A 14,970-nucleotide genomic window follows, 5' to 3' on the forward strand; every position below is an offset into this window, starting at 1 on the left:
ATATAAACATCAACATATTGGTTTAACTTAAATATTAATGTAATAATAACACTGAAATACTAAGGATAGGACTCTTATTTGTCCTTATCATACTTCTCCTCATATCTAGCTCAGTGTCTGGCACATAGATGCTCAATAAATGGTTGATGACTTGGATAGTTTTTGGTCTCCATACTGACCTTCACTTTGGCCCCAAAGCACTGGCATGGAGGTTGGTAGCAGGTGCTAAGAGGGGCTGGAGAGTCTGGACTCCTAACCTAAGCGGTGGCGATGCTAAAAGAGATAAAAGGCAGCAGAGTTGCTAAGTGTAGGGAGTATGTCATTTATTGACCCTGCGTTCCCCCACTCACTGGTCACTACTCTTGACTCGCAGCACAACAGGTACAGAACTGCAAGGGATCATGCCCAGCTCCGTGATCACCAGATCCACCAGTTCTGGGGGGGTCACATCATAGACCAGATTCAACAACCGTAGGGACGAGTGGTTCTGCCAGTCAGCCAGGGCCACACGTTCTCCTCGCTCACACAGCAGGTCGTCAGGGTCATCTGCAATGGGAGGTGTACCCTTTTACATACTTCTAAAAAATAAACTGTGGGCTTCCCTTGTGGCACAGTGGTTAAGAATCCACCTGCCAATGCACGGGACACAGGTTTGAGCCCTGGTCCGGGAAGATCCCACATGCTGCGGAGCAACTAAGCCCGTGCGCCACAACTACCGCGCCTGCACTCTAGAGCCCGTGAGCCACAACTACTGGAGTCCGCACACCTAGAGCCCGTGTCCGCAATGAGAAGCCCGCGCACCGCAATGAAGAGTAACCCCCACTCGCCGCAACTAGAGAAAACCCGCGCACAGCAACGAAGACCGAACGCAGCCAAAAATAAATAAATAAATTTATAAAAAAAATAAAAATAAAAAATAAGTTGTACTTCAACCTCCCCTCTCCCTCCCAAATCTTCTCAGGTCCCTGGAACCTTCTCTCCTGCCCTCCTGGGCCTCCTTACCTAGCTCATTAGAGACAAAGGCATCAGTCTGCACACGCTCACAAAACTTGTATGTTTCACAGCAGACCAGCACTGGCACATTATGGGCCCGTGCCACCAGGGCCAGCTGTGCTGTCCCTACCCGTGACATCACAGACCCGTTGGCCAGGAGTGCATGAGCTCCCAACAGCACCTTAGAAACCTATTTTGGAGAGTAGAGAGGACATGTCATGTGTGACCAGTGCAGAATAAGGTTCCCAGCTCTTACCCAGGACAGCAATATTAAGGCAATGGGTAACAAATCTTTATAAAGGCTCTTGGAAAACACCTGACCATTGACTCACCGCACCACCCACAGGAAAACTAAACTCTTTTGCCCTGTTCCCTCTCAGCGGCTACTAGTTTAATATAAGGTTCTTGCAATAGCTAGACATGCTGTAGAACACGCTGTAGATGCTTCTCCTACTAAATATAAACACAGCTGTATAATTTTAGTATTTCTAGACAACTGCAATGTTGGGAAGGCGACACTATGTCTATACTACTATACCCTTTTACTCCCACTTTGGAGTCCTTTTCCTCTGCCCTCACCTCTGGGAGCACATAGGAAGCTGCAGGAATCAGCAGGTAGGAGGCAGGGACCCCAGCACGGACCAGAGAACGTAGCGTGTGCTTTCCCTCCAGCCGTGGCCGGCTGTCCACCACTACCACCCGAAACCGCCGGCCCTTAGCCCAAGCCTCCTGAAGAATTCGTGATACCAGAGATGAGCTGGAGTGAATGGAGAGGAGGATTCAGTTATAAATGTCACTGACTGATGGTCAGCTCATTCCTAAAGGGCAAAGGGGCAGTTCCTTCTTCAAATCACTTCACTCCCCAATTTTCTCAGTCATGGCGTCTGGCCCATACCATCCATATACCAGGATCACATCTCCATTACTGATCTTCCCATAAGCAAAGCGTGAGATTGCCTGAGCTGCAAGCCCAATCTTCTCTTCCACATATCGATCGATGGCTGCTCGAAGTTCTGACTTGGCCTAAACGGAGCAAGATACTTACGGAACAAGAAATGGACACAACTTTCCCTTTGATTATCATGCTGGATGCTTGAATATGCATATAATGACAGGCCTAAAGGGGGCCCAGGTCAGACAGACCAACCACCTCCTTAACCCTTGACCAGGCAGACCAGAGAGTTGCCCCTCTGGGAGTCCCGAACGTGTTTCCAGCTCTATCCCCCAGGTGCATGCCTTGCTCATTCCTCATACTCATCACCTCCTCTTCCCGCTTGGTGCTGCTCACACCCGTGATCTCCTTGTTAAGGAACTTGATGGCGTTGTACATGCTCGCTGACAGGGGACGGCACTGAGTCAGGAAGCTACAACAACAACACCTTGCATCTGTGCAACTCTTCACAGCTCACAAAGCTTTCACATTTAAAAACATTTTTAAAAAGAGAAGACAGAAAAATGAAAATAGAGATAAAAGAGCAAGAAAAAGGGTCCAAGAAAAGGACTGAGCAAGGTGGGGTGGGAGTGGATGTGCAGTGGTCATCCTTACCTGAAGTAGGGCTTTAGTTTATTCACTAGGTCCCTTGACAGTTCTTCATTGGGAGGTGTGGTGTAGTCCTGAATCACCTGTAGGGTACACAAGTTGATCAGCAAAATGCGCCCTAACAAAAGTCTCTGAAAGGGGGATAGGGTAAGCTTCTCTGAGGATAGTCTTCTGAGGGTGGAGTCATTCCCTCTTCCCCCCAGAGATTACTCTGGGTGAGAGAAGCTGGGGTAGTGTTGGGGAAGGTGAGGCTGGATCATAAGAGGTAACAAGATGGGACATACCTGCTGCAAGGCACGAAGCAGGGCAATGCACCGGGCATTGGAGCCACTGACCAGGCCCTGGGAGTACTGCAGGCCAAGTCGCACCATGACTGGGTGGATCACAGAGGATGGGATGCTGATGGGATGGCGGTGTCACACACTTTGCAAGGGAACTTGAGCACCTACCGCCCACCTGCCCCTGATGAAAAGGAACCTCCTTCACTCGCACAGACACCCCCATTTCCTCTAGAGTTCTGCCTTGTGTTCATGCTTCTTTCCACAGATCCAACCTCAAGTTTCCAGTCACTTTCAAAACAGAATTACTAAAACTTCTCATGCTTAAAAGTTATGACAATTTCATAAGCTCCTACCTCATAAACTGGGTCAGAGAGTTTTGTCTGCTGTACTGGGGTAGGTGGGAGAAGAGACTGACTTTGGATCCATAATCCTTTCGTGTAGGAACCTTGACAAAACAGGGGAACAGGACCAAGGGCCTAGAGTTTAAAACTGTGGGATAATGCTGGGAAGGAAGAAGATGGTTAGCCAAATACCCATCCTTTTCCAGGGTCTCACTTCGCCCCGAGCACCTTTCCTCCCTCTATTCCATCTCCCTAGGCTCTTTCTGGCCACACACCAAACCCACTTCCTACCTGCTGCCGTTCTGGTTTTTTAACAAGCCTCCTCAGAAGCGTGGGGTCATCAACCTGACTATGCTCGGGTAGACGCTTCACTCCTAGAAGATAACAATCGTGTTTTCAAGACACTGTAGGTGATAACGAGAAATCTGCTTTCAGGGCATAAGGGACATCAAGAAAGATTTGAGAGAGAGACGGAAAAAAACAGGAGAAAAGAGTAGAAAAAGAAATGGGTAGGATGAGGTTAAGGAGAGAATTGTGAACTCTGGGAACCAAGGTGAAAATTGGGAGCTGTTTTACTGTGGGGAAGCCTGAGCTAACATAAGCATTTGAATCAACAGAGGTCTTGAAGTGAAGATACCTGAGGGCGTTTCTCCAGCTGTGCTGGGGCAGGCCTGAGGAGGTGGCCCTCCTTGGTCCCCTTTTCTTGCCTGCTTCAGGGCCCGCTCAGCCTCCTGCTTGGCCCGCCTTTCAGCTCGAAGTTCAGCCTTACTCCGACCTGCTGGAACTTTCTCCTTGGCACTGCCCAACTGACTGTCCAGTCCAGGCAGGTCTTTGGTCGGGCCTGCTAAAGGTAGAAGGAAGAGGTGCCCAAGCCCCAGGTAGGTAATAGCTATGCCCCAACCAAAGCTTCTTTTCCTGTTTATCTAAACGTTTTCCCTTTTCACTTGTTCAAACCAACTTTGTCGTGTCTCCCCCTCTTCTCTCCCACCACATCCCTTTACCAGCTCCACACCCCGGCCCTTTAAAAAAGCCCCCGCACCTTGACAATGGGCTGCAGATACAGCAGAGACAGTTTCTGGTTCTGCCCCCTTTTCCTCCTTCCGTTTCTTCTTCTGCTGTTTCTTTTCCTTCCGAAGCTGCAGCTTTTCTTCTTGGGTCATCTCCCTCCCCCCTGCCTAAGACACAGACATAGAACACTGCTCTTCCCCAACAATTCCAAAAATGAATAAACACTACTGGATACTTACTAGTCTCCCACAGGATCCCTAATCCTTCCTAAGTCTCAGCAGCTACCTGTTACGAGCTTAGAGCCCACAGGGATCGAAGTTTCTCCTGCAAGTCACAGTCACATTACCATTAGGGCTGAAAAAGCTCTGTAAAATCTCTTGGCTTTACCAAGAAATAAAGTGAAACGGGGATGAAGATTGGGGCGGAATGAAGTTGAAACGGCCTCCTGCGTACCTCCTGACAGGCGGCTAGGAAGGGCACCCGCACTTACCCCAGGCCGAGGAACAAGCTCCGCCTTCATCCCAGATCCCGAGTCTGCATCAGAAAACAGGGCACAAAGTGAACCAGAGAGGCTCCGGGAGGGTTTGCGGGGACACGTACTCGGCGCTGCTAGCTGCTGGGTCTGCATGACCACGGGTCCGCCACCAGGCGGGAGGTGAGCCGGGGATCGGCGTGGGGTACGCAGTGCGCGGCAGGATCAAAGGGAAGGGGGGCGGGTGAAGGAGTGAGCACGCACACCTCCCGGCGGAACAAGCCGGTTCGCGGCAAGGAGTGCGCCCGAGGCAGTGCGGAACAGAGTCCGGCGTGGCGCGGCAACCGAACGACGTGGCCCAGAGCTACTCAGGGCCCATCAGTAGCCATCCGGGGCCCGTCCGCTCGCGTACCTGTTTGTGCGCCCGGCCCTTCACTCACCCTCGCGAACAGCCACGGCCACGGCAGCCATCATCCTCCGTCCTAGGCTCCGCCCGCCTGAGTCACAGGGACTACAGCGCCGCCTGGGTCACAGGGACTACAGCGCCCCCTGGGCCGACAGCCTCGGCGCGCAGCCCCAACCGGACTACAAGCCCCGAAGTGCTCTGGGGCTCTGCCCCTGGCTACGGGTCGCGATAAGGGCCTTCTCAGCTTTGGGCTCCCAATCCCGGCTGTCGGCTCTTGCCCTTTAGACTACAGTTCCCAGGATGCCGGGGGCGCTGCGCCCCAGAGCGGACGTTCCCAGCCCTTCCCATCTCTGATCGCAAGTCCCCCCCAAAATGGCGAGCGAGGCTGCGGGGACGCGCTGAGGAGCGGAGGCGAGCGTGCAAAGCCGCTGTGGCCCTCACAGTCCGGACCCGGCTGGGCCCTGCCGCAGGGAACATGCACTTTTCCATTCCTGAAACCGAGTCCCGCAGCGGGGACAGCGGCGGCTCCGCCTACGTGGTGAGGAGCGGCCGGAGCCCGGCCGGGCAGGGGCGGGGGTAACGGGCCGGAGCCCTCTCCGAGCGGCCTCCGAAGTCTGGCCGCCACCTTTCGGGCCTGGTCACAGGCCGCCGAGTCCCGACGGCCTCGCTGGGAGCTTATATTACGTCTCAGATTCGTCCAAAGGTCGCCCCAGCTCCTGTAGGTCCTTTGTTCGGCCGCATCGCCTCCCCCGGCTGGGCCGCGGCTACTCTGGTGGGCGTCCCTGGCCTCTTGGGGAGGAAGACTGCAGCCTGAGCGCCCGGGTTTTCCCCGACTGGTCCTTCTGCTTTGGGACCTGGCTCTGGGGAAAATCGACTGGCCACCTTTGGAAGATCTCGGCGCGTTGCTCAGGCGGAGCTGTGGCAGGCAACTTCCGGCCAGGGTTCTCAAGCCCCGGCAAAATGGCGAGCGAGGCGAGCGACCCTAAACAAGACCGCGACCCTAAACTGCTTGCCTGCTTTTGTGTCCTCAGGCCTATAACATTCACGTGAATGGAGTCCTGCACTGTCGGGTGCGCTACAGCCAGCTCCTGGGGCTGCACGAGCAGGTGGGACTAGCACCCCTGCCTTGAGGCAGCTTCAAGCCCTTTTCTACACCTGGGCATCAGTGTCTCCATTTCCCTCCTCGTCGCTTTCCCGTAGGCTGTAGTTCCCCTTTAACCACTGCCACAGGGAAGGATTTGGTGCTTTATCTTATCGTCTGACATTTCCGGGGAACTCCCAGGAAGCTTAATGTCGGCCACTAACTGCTCCTCCCTATACTCACATACTCCCTCCTTTCTCCTCTGTCCCCATCTTACACAGCCTGTACACTGCCTGTGCCTGTGCATGGAGAAAACGACAACCCTACCCCATAAGCTGCCAAAGCACTTTCCTTCTGTTATCTGAGCTGCAACTTGAAATTCTTTTCCCTGCTCATATTGATACAAACCATTCACCAGTTTCTGCCTGTGTTCCTTGACTCACCTGAGTGGGTGTAGCTGTTCCAGTTATCCTTATGTGTCTGTGATGGAATGTTTCTCTGTTCTCCTCACCAGATTGAGCTCTGTATTTAACTCGGTACAGAGTCCTGGTTTTACTGATAACTAGTTTTGCAACCCTGAGCAAGTTACCTGATTTCTTTGGGCCTCAGCTTGTACAACTGAAAAATGGAGTCATTGATCTGCAAAGTCCCTTTAAGTCCTAAAATACTTCGTGAATATATTTAGCTATTACTTAACTGTGCACATAAACTTCCCTTACAAAGCCCTTTGCTTCCTGTGAGGGTTCAATGAATACAGCTTTGCTAGATAATCAAGGGTCTCCCTAGGCCCTGGCCCTATACAAACCCTTCCCACACTGTGGCGGGATTGACTTGTACATTGTAAGATTGGAAAGAACATATATCTAGGACAGAGGAATGGCTCCCTTGGGATGCTGCCCCTGCCAAAGGAATGATTTCCTGGATGACCAGGGTAGATAGGGGAGCAGGGACTAAGGAAAGGGAAGGGGAGCCCAAGAGAACATTATGAATGTGGTTTGCCTCTTCTCATTTGCTATGTTTATGTGAAGAGTTGTATCTCTTTCTCCAAATAGCTTCGGAAGGAATATGGGGCCAATGTGCTTCCTGCATTTCCCCCAAAGAAGCTTTTCTCTCTGACACCCGCTGAGGTAGAACAGAGGAGAGAGCAGTTAGAGAAGTACATGCAAGCTGGTGAGTGGTTGGAGGGAACTGTAGGCTGACTCTGTTGAGGACTATGGAGAGAGACTTAAAAGAGCTGATTTTATAGAAGGTCCTGAAGGAATCTGTAGATCTGGGAAGCCTATTGTTTTATCTATTATTTAATTAGCAAAAGTAAATAGCATGCAAGGATGCTCTAATATCTAGGTACCAGCAAAGCAATTTGGGCACTGACATCTATGAGAAATACTAATATAGCACTAACTAGTCTTAAAGCAGTTTCGATCGGCGGGGAGAACTTAATTTGTATCTGATGTGCTTTAGATGAACATTATTTTTCCCTAGTTCTATAGACTGGACTCAACTAGATGGTAGTCAAGGGTGGGGCAGGTGAAGAATTTATGCAAACAGTGAGTGAGGTGAGGCCAGTTGGTAGATGTGACAAGCCACCATCAGCCCAGGAAAGGGGACCTGGGGGGATCCAAGAGGGAATCATAAGTTATTAGAACATCATTCTCTTGTCCCCACAGTTCGGCAAGACCCATTGCTTGGGAGCAGTGAGACCTTCAATAGTTTCCTGCGTCGGGCGCAACAGGTAAGGCTTTGGATGGGACCAAGATTTAAGGGAAGCACCTTCCTGCAGGGCCACATCATTTTAATGAGGTGGGTACAGAGGAGCCATCCTGGCACCTTTCTGTATGGAATGGGGCTTCTGCTCTACCAGTGAAATCAAGGAAACCCAGTCTATAATTAAACAGCTGAGAATAAAGTCACCAGAGGGACCTACAATACAACATAGTTGGGAAGGGTCAGAGCCGGACGCTGGGCATGTTGTTAACAAGGCGCCTCCCATTCCCGTGTATGCTCACAACCAGGAGACACAGCAGGTCCCAACAGAAGAGGTCTCCTTGGAAGTGCTGCTTAGCAACGGGCAGAAAGTTCTGGTCAATGTGCTAACTTCCGATCAGACTGAGGATGTCCTGGAGGTGAGGCGCTTGTTCTGCACTGCCCCTCCTCCCCCTGCACCCCAGGTTCCCAGGCTTGGGGTGACTGGAACCATCCAGCATGATGAGCTGTATTTCCTTCCCTATCCCTAGGCTGTGGCTGCAAAGCTGGATCTTCCAGATGACTTGATCGGATACTTTAGTCTCTTTCTAGTTCGAGAAAAAGAGGATGGAGCCTTTTCGTGTGAGTTTGTCTGGACTTTACAGCTTCCCTCTGTTTCCACTAGTGAATTTGCCTGTCTCCCCCAAGAATGTGGCATTTCCCCAGGGCTTCTCTCTTGATTTCCCTCCCCTGAGTTTCATGACATTTTCTTTTTCTTTTCTTTATTTTTTTTTTTTAACCCCACAGTTGTACGGAAGTTGCAAGAGTTTGAGCTGCCTTACGTGTCTGTTGCCAGTCTTCGGAGTCAAGAGTATAAGATAGTGCTAAGGAAGAGGTCAGGGCTGGGCTTGGAGGAGGGAGAGGGTGCTGGACTGGATTATGGGGCCACATACTGAGACAGAATAATCTGGATAAGGGGGTAGTGCTGGGTGTTTCTACCAGGCCTCCCAAGCTTCCTCCAACTGTATCGCCATTAGCCCCATAGTTCCAGATTGCTCTGGTTTTGCCCCTTTTCCATTCTGCCTCTTGCCTTCCCCCAGCTTAGCCCCATTACCCCTTTCCACCCCTTGGCCTCACAGTTATTGGGACTCTGCCTATGATGACGATGTCATGGAGAACCGGGTTGGCCTGAACCTGCTTTATGCTCAGGTGAGCTTGGAGCTGCCTCAGAACCCTTCCCCTGAAAATGGCTCTGGTGTCCCTCTGCCAAGAAAACTCCTTTGGTATCTTTACTGCCAGTTCATGGGGAAGTTTCTAGAATACTCTCAGGGCATCTGGCAAAACCTCTACTCTCCCTGCTTTGTAAGCTGATACGGTCAAGGACTCAACTGCGAAGAGCTTGCTCAAATGTGGGGCTAGGGGTCAGGCTGGACAGAGGTAACTGGACACTCTTTGGATCTCTGACTGGGAGCCCCGAACCCCCCACCCCTTGTCTCCGCTGTAGACAGTATCAGACATTGAGCGTGGGTGGATCCTAGTCACGAAGGAGCAGCACCGGCAGCTCAAATCACTGCAAGAGAAGGTCTCCAAGAAGGAGGTGAGCCCTGCCTCCGTCTCCCTCCAAGGGGTTGCTTCCTCTGGGCTGTCCCACTTCCCCTCCTGACCCGTCCCGCGTGCTGACTGGGTTTCAGTTCCTGCGGCTGGCCCAGACACTGCGGCACTATGGCTACTTGCGTTTCGATGCCTGTGTGGCTGACTTCCCGGAGAAGGACTGTCCGGTGGTGGTGAGCGCAGGCAACAGTGAGCTCAGTCTCCAGCTCCGCCTGCCTGGCCAGCAACTCCGTGAAGGCTCCTTCCGGGTCACCCGCATGCGGTGCTGGCGGGTCACCTCCTCTGTGAGTTGGGGTAGGAGGGGGGGACCTTTGGGATGGAGGCCCGGCAAGCCTTGAGCTTCGGGAATGGGCTGGAGTGGGTCAGGGAGAGGCACATCGGTCAGAATGAGCTCAGCCTAATTCTTACCCTTCCTCTCCCAGGTGCCACTGCCCAGTGGAGGCACAAGCAGCCCAGGTCGGGGCCGGGGTGAGGTGCGCCTGGAACTGGCTTTTGAATACCTCATGAGCAAGGACCGGCTACAGTGGGTCACCATCACCAGCCCCCAGGTGTGAGCCCACCCTCAGGCCTCCTCTGGAGCCCATTGCACCGTCTCTCTTAGATACCCAAGTCTAGGGCTTCCAGGACTCCATGTGAGTGGGAGCCCTTGTCTTAGGGGTGCTGGGCTCAGGATGACCACTCTAGTCAGGCTGAGCTCTCTCCTTGCCCTCAGGCTATCATGATGAGCATCTGCTTGCAGTCCATGGTAGATGAACTGATGGTGAAGAAATCCGGCGGCAGCATCAGGAAGGTAAGCAGCAAGCACGGACCAAGCAGCTGAGTGGTTGTGCTCTCCCTGCCTTTTGTCCTAGGTGTGACGCCTCTCCTGAGAGGGAGGGGAAGGGATTGGGATTCCAGAGGGAGTGGCCAGCCCTTATCAGCACCTCATGTCTCCATCCCCAGATGCTACGCCGGCGGGTGGGGGGCACCCTGAGACGCTCAGACAGCCAGCAAGCAGTGAAGTCCCCACCGCTGCTTGTAAGTACTACTCCCTGGTCAGTCCCCCAGCCCCCAGGCCTTGTGTCACCTCCCCAGTGAGGTCTCTGACACCTCTGCCTCCTCCTCCCCAGGAGTCACCTGATGCCAGCCGGGAGTCCATGGTCAAACTCTCAGTGAGTTTCCCACGAGGGTTGGTGAGGTTGGTGTTTGTAGGGGACCTTAGGGAGGCTTGAGCCCTCTGACCCCGACCCTGCCTTTATTACAGAGCAAGCTGAGTGCCGTGAGCTTGCGGGGGATTGGCACTCCCAGTACAGATGCCAGTGCCAGTGATGTCCACGGCAATTTCGCCTTTGAGGGCATTGGAGACGAGGATCTGTGATCTCCAGAGCTCGGATGTCTGCCCTCTACCCTGGAGGAGTGTTCAGAAACTTGCCCTGTGCCTGTATCCCCCAAACTGGGGTATATTTCTTCGTATCGTCCCCTTTTCTCCTCGGCCAGGGGCCTCCTAACCTGCCTTCTCTTCCCCTCCCCAGGGCTGGCTATACAAAGGATCGCTCAGAGCTGGCCTTCAATGCCAAATTAGCATTTAGTATTTTGCACAAAGTCCACGGGACCATGGCTACCTGCCTGGGGAGGAACCACAACTCCCCCCAGGCTGCTTCTGGCTTCTCGGGGCCATGAGCCAAGGGGATGGGCAGAGGTCTGTGTATGGTCTGGCCCAGCTCCCCGTCATTAAACTCAGCCTGATTGCTGCCTACCTCTGGTTCCCTCTCACTGCCCCTGCTCCCCCCATCACAGCATGGACTGCTGTGCTAAGGGTGAGGCCAAGCCGTGCTTGCCACTGCCAACTCAGCATAGACGTGGCTTTGTTAGTGTTTCCTTTATTATAAAGCACTGAAATAAGTTAAATAGACAGGTGTGAGGCTGGACAGTCCCCCAGCCAGTTCATCCACCGCCCCTGGGAGCAGTGGAGGTGGATACAGGGCCCTTCTCACTGAGCTTATGAAGTCGCATCAGTCAAGGCAAGGCCCCCTGGTCCATATGGGCCCCCTGCCCATGGGGTTTGGACTGGTCCGTATAGTGCCTAGGTTAGTCTGTGTGGAGCCCCTGGCCAGCGGGGGAGGAAGGAAAAGGTGGCTTCTGGTCCATCTGTATAAAACATACAGGAGGGTCAGGGCTAATCCATAGAGCCCTAGGGGAGAAGAACCTAGTTCAGGGTGAGTCTGTATGGAGAGCTCGGCTACCAGTGGCACCCAGGGCTGTTGGGCCCCGAGAGCTCAAAACAGAGGGGGGACTGTGAGGTGGGGCCCAGCCCTCAGAGGCAGAGAGGCCAGGCCCTCCTGCCCCACCGTGGCCGTGCACCTTCTGGTGGCGTTTGTAGTTGTCCCAGTGGCCCGTGGTATAGGCGCAGGTGGCACAGCGGAAGGGCTTCTCGCCGGTGTGCCGCAGCATGTGGCGTTTGAGGTTCATGCTCTGGTTGCAGCTGTAGTTGCAAAGGCTACACCGAAAAGGTTTGTCCCCAGAGTGGATTCGACCGTGACGCTTGAGGTTGGCCAGGTTGCCACAGGCATAGGGGCAGAGGGGGCACTTGTAGGGCTTCTCTCCTGTGTGGACACGCTGGTGCCGTTTCAGGTTATCCAGATGAGCAGAGGCATAAGGACAGCGGGCACAGCGGAAGGGCTTCTCGCCACTGTGCGTCTTCATGTGCCGAGCCAAGTGGTTGGGATAGTGAGTGGCAAAGGGGCAGAGGCTACAGGCAAAGCCTTTGTCACTGGGGCCTTGGGGTCCACCACTGGCACCACTTCCAGTCTCTCCTCGCATGCAGCGCCCACACATGGCCGCTCCCAGCCGACTACCCTCCCCCTCTTCCAGCTCTTGTCCACAGTTCCGGCAGGTCCAAGGGAACAGCAGCTCTGGCAGTGGTTCTGATCCAGTCCCACATAGGCCTTCCCTTTCACCCCTCAGCTGCCCACAGTCCGGCAGGAAACTGGCACCACCTGGTGGCACATGGAGGCTCAAATCTGGAAGCAGCAGGGCATCTGTGGAGACAGACCTGGGCTATGAATCCAAGTACCCCTAAGGCCACCCACCCACGTCCGAGGTTCTTTGGTCCCTGGCTTTTTACCTTCAGGTCGCCGGGGCACTGCCCCCTCCTGCTCTGTGGGACTGGGAGGCCGGGCAGGACGTGGAGCACAGCAGCGGAAGCCACAGGTCGGGCAGGGAGGAGTGGGGGGCCCCGCATGGGTGCGCTGATGCCGCCTCAGGTTGCCCAGGCTGCTGCAGGCAAAGGGGCAGTGGGGACAGCGGTAGGGCTTCTCGCCAGTGTGGGTGCGAGTATGTCGCGTCAGGTTGACGAGCTGGGCTGAGGCGTAGGGGCAGCGGCCACAGCGGAACGGCTTCTCCCCGCTGTGTGTCTGCATGTGCCGCTTCAGGTGGCTCGAGTAGTGGGACACGAAGGCGCAGAGGCGGCATGAGTATAGTAGCCGTGGGGGCAGCGGGGGCCCCCCACCCGGCCCTCCTGCCCCACAACACGGCCCCTCACCTGTGGGCCCCCCACACAGCTGGCAGGCTGGGCCTGGCCTCTCACCCCTGGCCTCCCCTGGACCCCTGGCTGGCTCCTCAACTTCACTCTCCGCACTTAGTGCCCGGCCGCCCCCAGACTCGTCGTCGCTCAGCCCATAGGGAAGCCCAGGCCTGGCCCCCAGAGAGTCTCCTGGTGAGACAGACATGAGAAGAGACATCAACACAGGCTAGGAACAGACTCCAAACTCCCTTTCTCACTTGTGGTCTCCCCACTTGCTGGGCTCCACCCTTCTCTTCAATTCAATGATCCTAAAAATTCAACACAAATCATCTACCTCCAAGTCTGGACTAACCTAGTGATGACAGAGTTGTACATAGGACCAATGAACGGAAAAAGATCAAGGGCTCACAGTGGACCACAAACTGAAATGAATCAATAATTAAATAATTAACTGATTCTTAGGATAAGAAAGTAAAAATACACAAGGCAGAGACCTGATACCTTTTTCTAGTGCCTCTATCAGTAAGGACTCTTAGTTATTTTATAATCACCTCCATACTATCTCAAGAGGCAAAATTTGGAGAGAAGAGGAAACAAAGTAACGCATGTAATACCACTTCTAAGCCTAAAGGATGGATTCTCTTTTATATGGATTCCCTCAATGACTTTCAAAATCATCCTTCAGAAGTGGCATTAGTGGATAGGTAGTGTGGCAAACTAGGATGGGGTGATGCTAAGATCACAGGGAAGAGGAATGTGGAAGGATATTTGAGGGCAGAGACTAATACCTCCATACAAGAGGAGTTTATGCTGCAGGTGAAAGGGAGTTAGATTAGCTGTAAATACTAGCTTGAATGAGGTTGCTTCCCTGAACCTCTTAAAAATAAACTCATATAAGGAATGGGCTAGGGAGCGGGATAAAGTTATTAAAAGGGCATTGACTTTTAACCAGTTGTTCCGTGTGATTCCTCTACTGTCCTATTCATACCACCTTTGAACCAGGCCCCACAACTTGACCTCAACAAAGTGATGGACCATCAGGCAAATGAAGAAATCTAGCTCAAATCTAAACTAAACCAGCCCCAGTGGCAGGAAACGGTGTTTTGCTCACTGGCACTATAACGTAACCCGCCTCCTAAAGGCCGGGGTTCCAGCGGTCACTTCCTTGAGTAAGTCCCCCAAACCCACCTTCAGAGTCTCTCTCGAAGCCCATGAGCTGGTCGCTGTTGCCGTCACCTTCCTCCTCTTCCTCTTCTTCCTCAAACTCCAGATCCTGGCCTAGTAGCAAATCACTCTCCAATACCAGGGCCCCGGGTCCTTCGTCGAGGGAGTCTTCGGTATCCACTGAAGAGGGGAAGAGGCTTGTAGATCCTCCCTCAGGAACCGTGCCCATCATTCGCACCCGGGGAGCCAGCCCTCGCAGACCGTACTTCCCGCACTCGTAGACCCTCTCGGGTTCTGTTAATACCTCGATGGGAAGCTAGGAGTCCAGATCGCCCACCCCATCCCTCAAGAGTCCCCCTCCACCCAGACCTGAACCCACACCACTGACCCCACCCCTGCTCCTCCCCACCTCGCAGCTCGTGACCCCTGACCCCTGACCTTTGACCCCCTCGCATTTCACGGGCTGCGGGTGGCTTTGCTTCCTTCGGGGCATCGTGACCGGCTCCAGCCCGACGCGCCTCCGGCCTGCGGCCGCCCGGCCCCGCCCCTCCCAATTCGGCCTGCCCGCCCTTCCCCTCAGGGCCCGCGGGCCGCCCCCATGCAGCGGCGCGGGCCCCGGGCAGCCCCCGGCCCTGGCCCCGGCGCCCAGCTCAGGCCGCTCCCGCCGCCGCCGCCGCCGCCGCCGCGTCCATTCATGGAGCCCCCTACCCCCGCCCTACGGAGACCAGCTGGTACCTCCGTACTCGCTTCCGCTTCCGCTGTCGCAGAGCCACACGGGACGCGTAGTCCGTGGAAAGCAGAAGCCCCGAAAGCGTCCAAAGCGTGACCAGGAAGTGATTGTGACGGAAGCAAGCGGGCGAGCCAATCAGGGATCAGATGAAACCTGGC

General features: G+C 54.2%; 3 protein-coding genes across 8 annotated transcripts; 1 reads left to right on the forward strand and 2 right to left on the reverse strand.

Annotated features, from left to right (window-relative positions):
- Nucleotides 1-306: 306 nt before the first annotated feature.
- EIF2B4 (eukaryotic translation initiation factor 2B subunit delta) lies at nt 307-5,123 on the reverse strand. 5 transcript variants are annotated; one of them, XM_061168682.1, is made up of 13 exons: nt 5,076-5,123; nt 4,654-4,697; nt 4,195-4,330; nt 3,793-3,996; nt 3,447-3,529; nt 3,168-3,259; nt 2,818-2,932; nt 2,540-2,616; nt 2,255-2,357; nt 1,889-2,016; nt 1,573-1,750; nt 1,003-1,183; nt 307-546 (listed from the first exon to the last, which is right to left on the reverse strand). In XM_061168682.1, exons 1-13 carry the CDS (start codon nt 5,107-5,109, stop codon nt 347-349), a joined length of 1,575 nt encoding a protein of 524 aa, XP_061024665.1. In that variant the 5' UTR covers nt 5,110-5,123; the 3' UTR covers nt 307-346. The 5 variants fall into 5 exon arrangements, with proteins under 5 accessions (XP_061024665.1, XP_061024664.1, XP_061024666.1 ...); XM_061168681.1 differs by having other exon boundaries at nt 3,793-3,999; XM_061168683.1 differs by lacking the exon at nt 5,076-5,123 and adding an exon at nt 5,048-5,066 and having other exon boundaries at nt 3,793-3,999.
- A 234-nt stretch (nt 5,124-5,357) lies between these two features.
- Nucleotides 5,358-11,151, forward strand: SNX17 (sorting nexin 17). Its single transcript, XM_061168684.1, has 15 exons — nt 5,358-5,579; nt 6,073-6,147; nt 7,175-7,292; nt 7,790-7,854; nt 8,135-8,245; nt 8,357-8,447; nt 8,613-8,700; nt 8,945-9,014; nt 9,310-9,402; nt 9,497-9,700; nt 9,839-9,964; nt 10,129-10,206; nt 10,359-10,433; nt 10,526-10,567; nt 10,660-11,151. The coding sequence occupies exons 1-15, from the start codon at nt 5,517-5,519 to the stop codon at nt 10,771-10,773; spliced, it is 1,413 nt and encodes a 470-aa protein (XP_061024667.1). The 5' UTR covers nt 5,358-5,516; the 3' UTR covers nt 10,774-11,151.
- A 108-nt stretch (nt 11,152-11,259) lies between these two features.
- ZNF513 (zinc finger protein 513) lies at nt 11,260-14,889 on the reverse strand. Of its 2 annotated transcripts, none has more exons than XM_061210709.1 (4): nt 14,818-14,889; nt 14,107-14,262; nt 12,520-13,107; nt 11,260-12,433 (listed from the first exon to the last, which is right to left on the reverse strand). In XM_061210709.1, the coding sequence occupies exons 2-4, from the start codon at nt 14,129-14,131 to the stop codon at nt 11,607-11,609; spliced, it is 1,440 nt and encodes a 479-aa protein (XP_061066692.1). In that variant the 5' UTR covers nt 14,132-14,262; nt 14,818-14,889; the 3' UTR covers nt 11,260-11,606. The 2 variants fall into 2 exon arrangements, with proteins under 2 accessions (XP_061066692.1, XP_061066691.1); XM_061210708.1 differs by lacking the exon at nt 14,818-14,889 and adding an exon at nt 14,521-14,653.
- Between the last annotated feature and the right edge of the window lie 81 nt (nt 14,890-14,970).

The sequence above is a fragment of the Eubalaena glacialis genome, chromosome 14 (genome assembly GCF_028564815.1).
Source record: "Eubalaena glacialis isolate mEubGla1 chromosome 14, mEubGla1.1.hap2.+ XY, whole genome shotgun sequence".
Lineage (NCBI taxonomy): Eukaryota > Metazoa > Chordata > Mammalia > Artiodactyla > Balaenidae > Eubalaena > Eubalaena glacialis.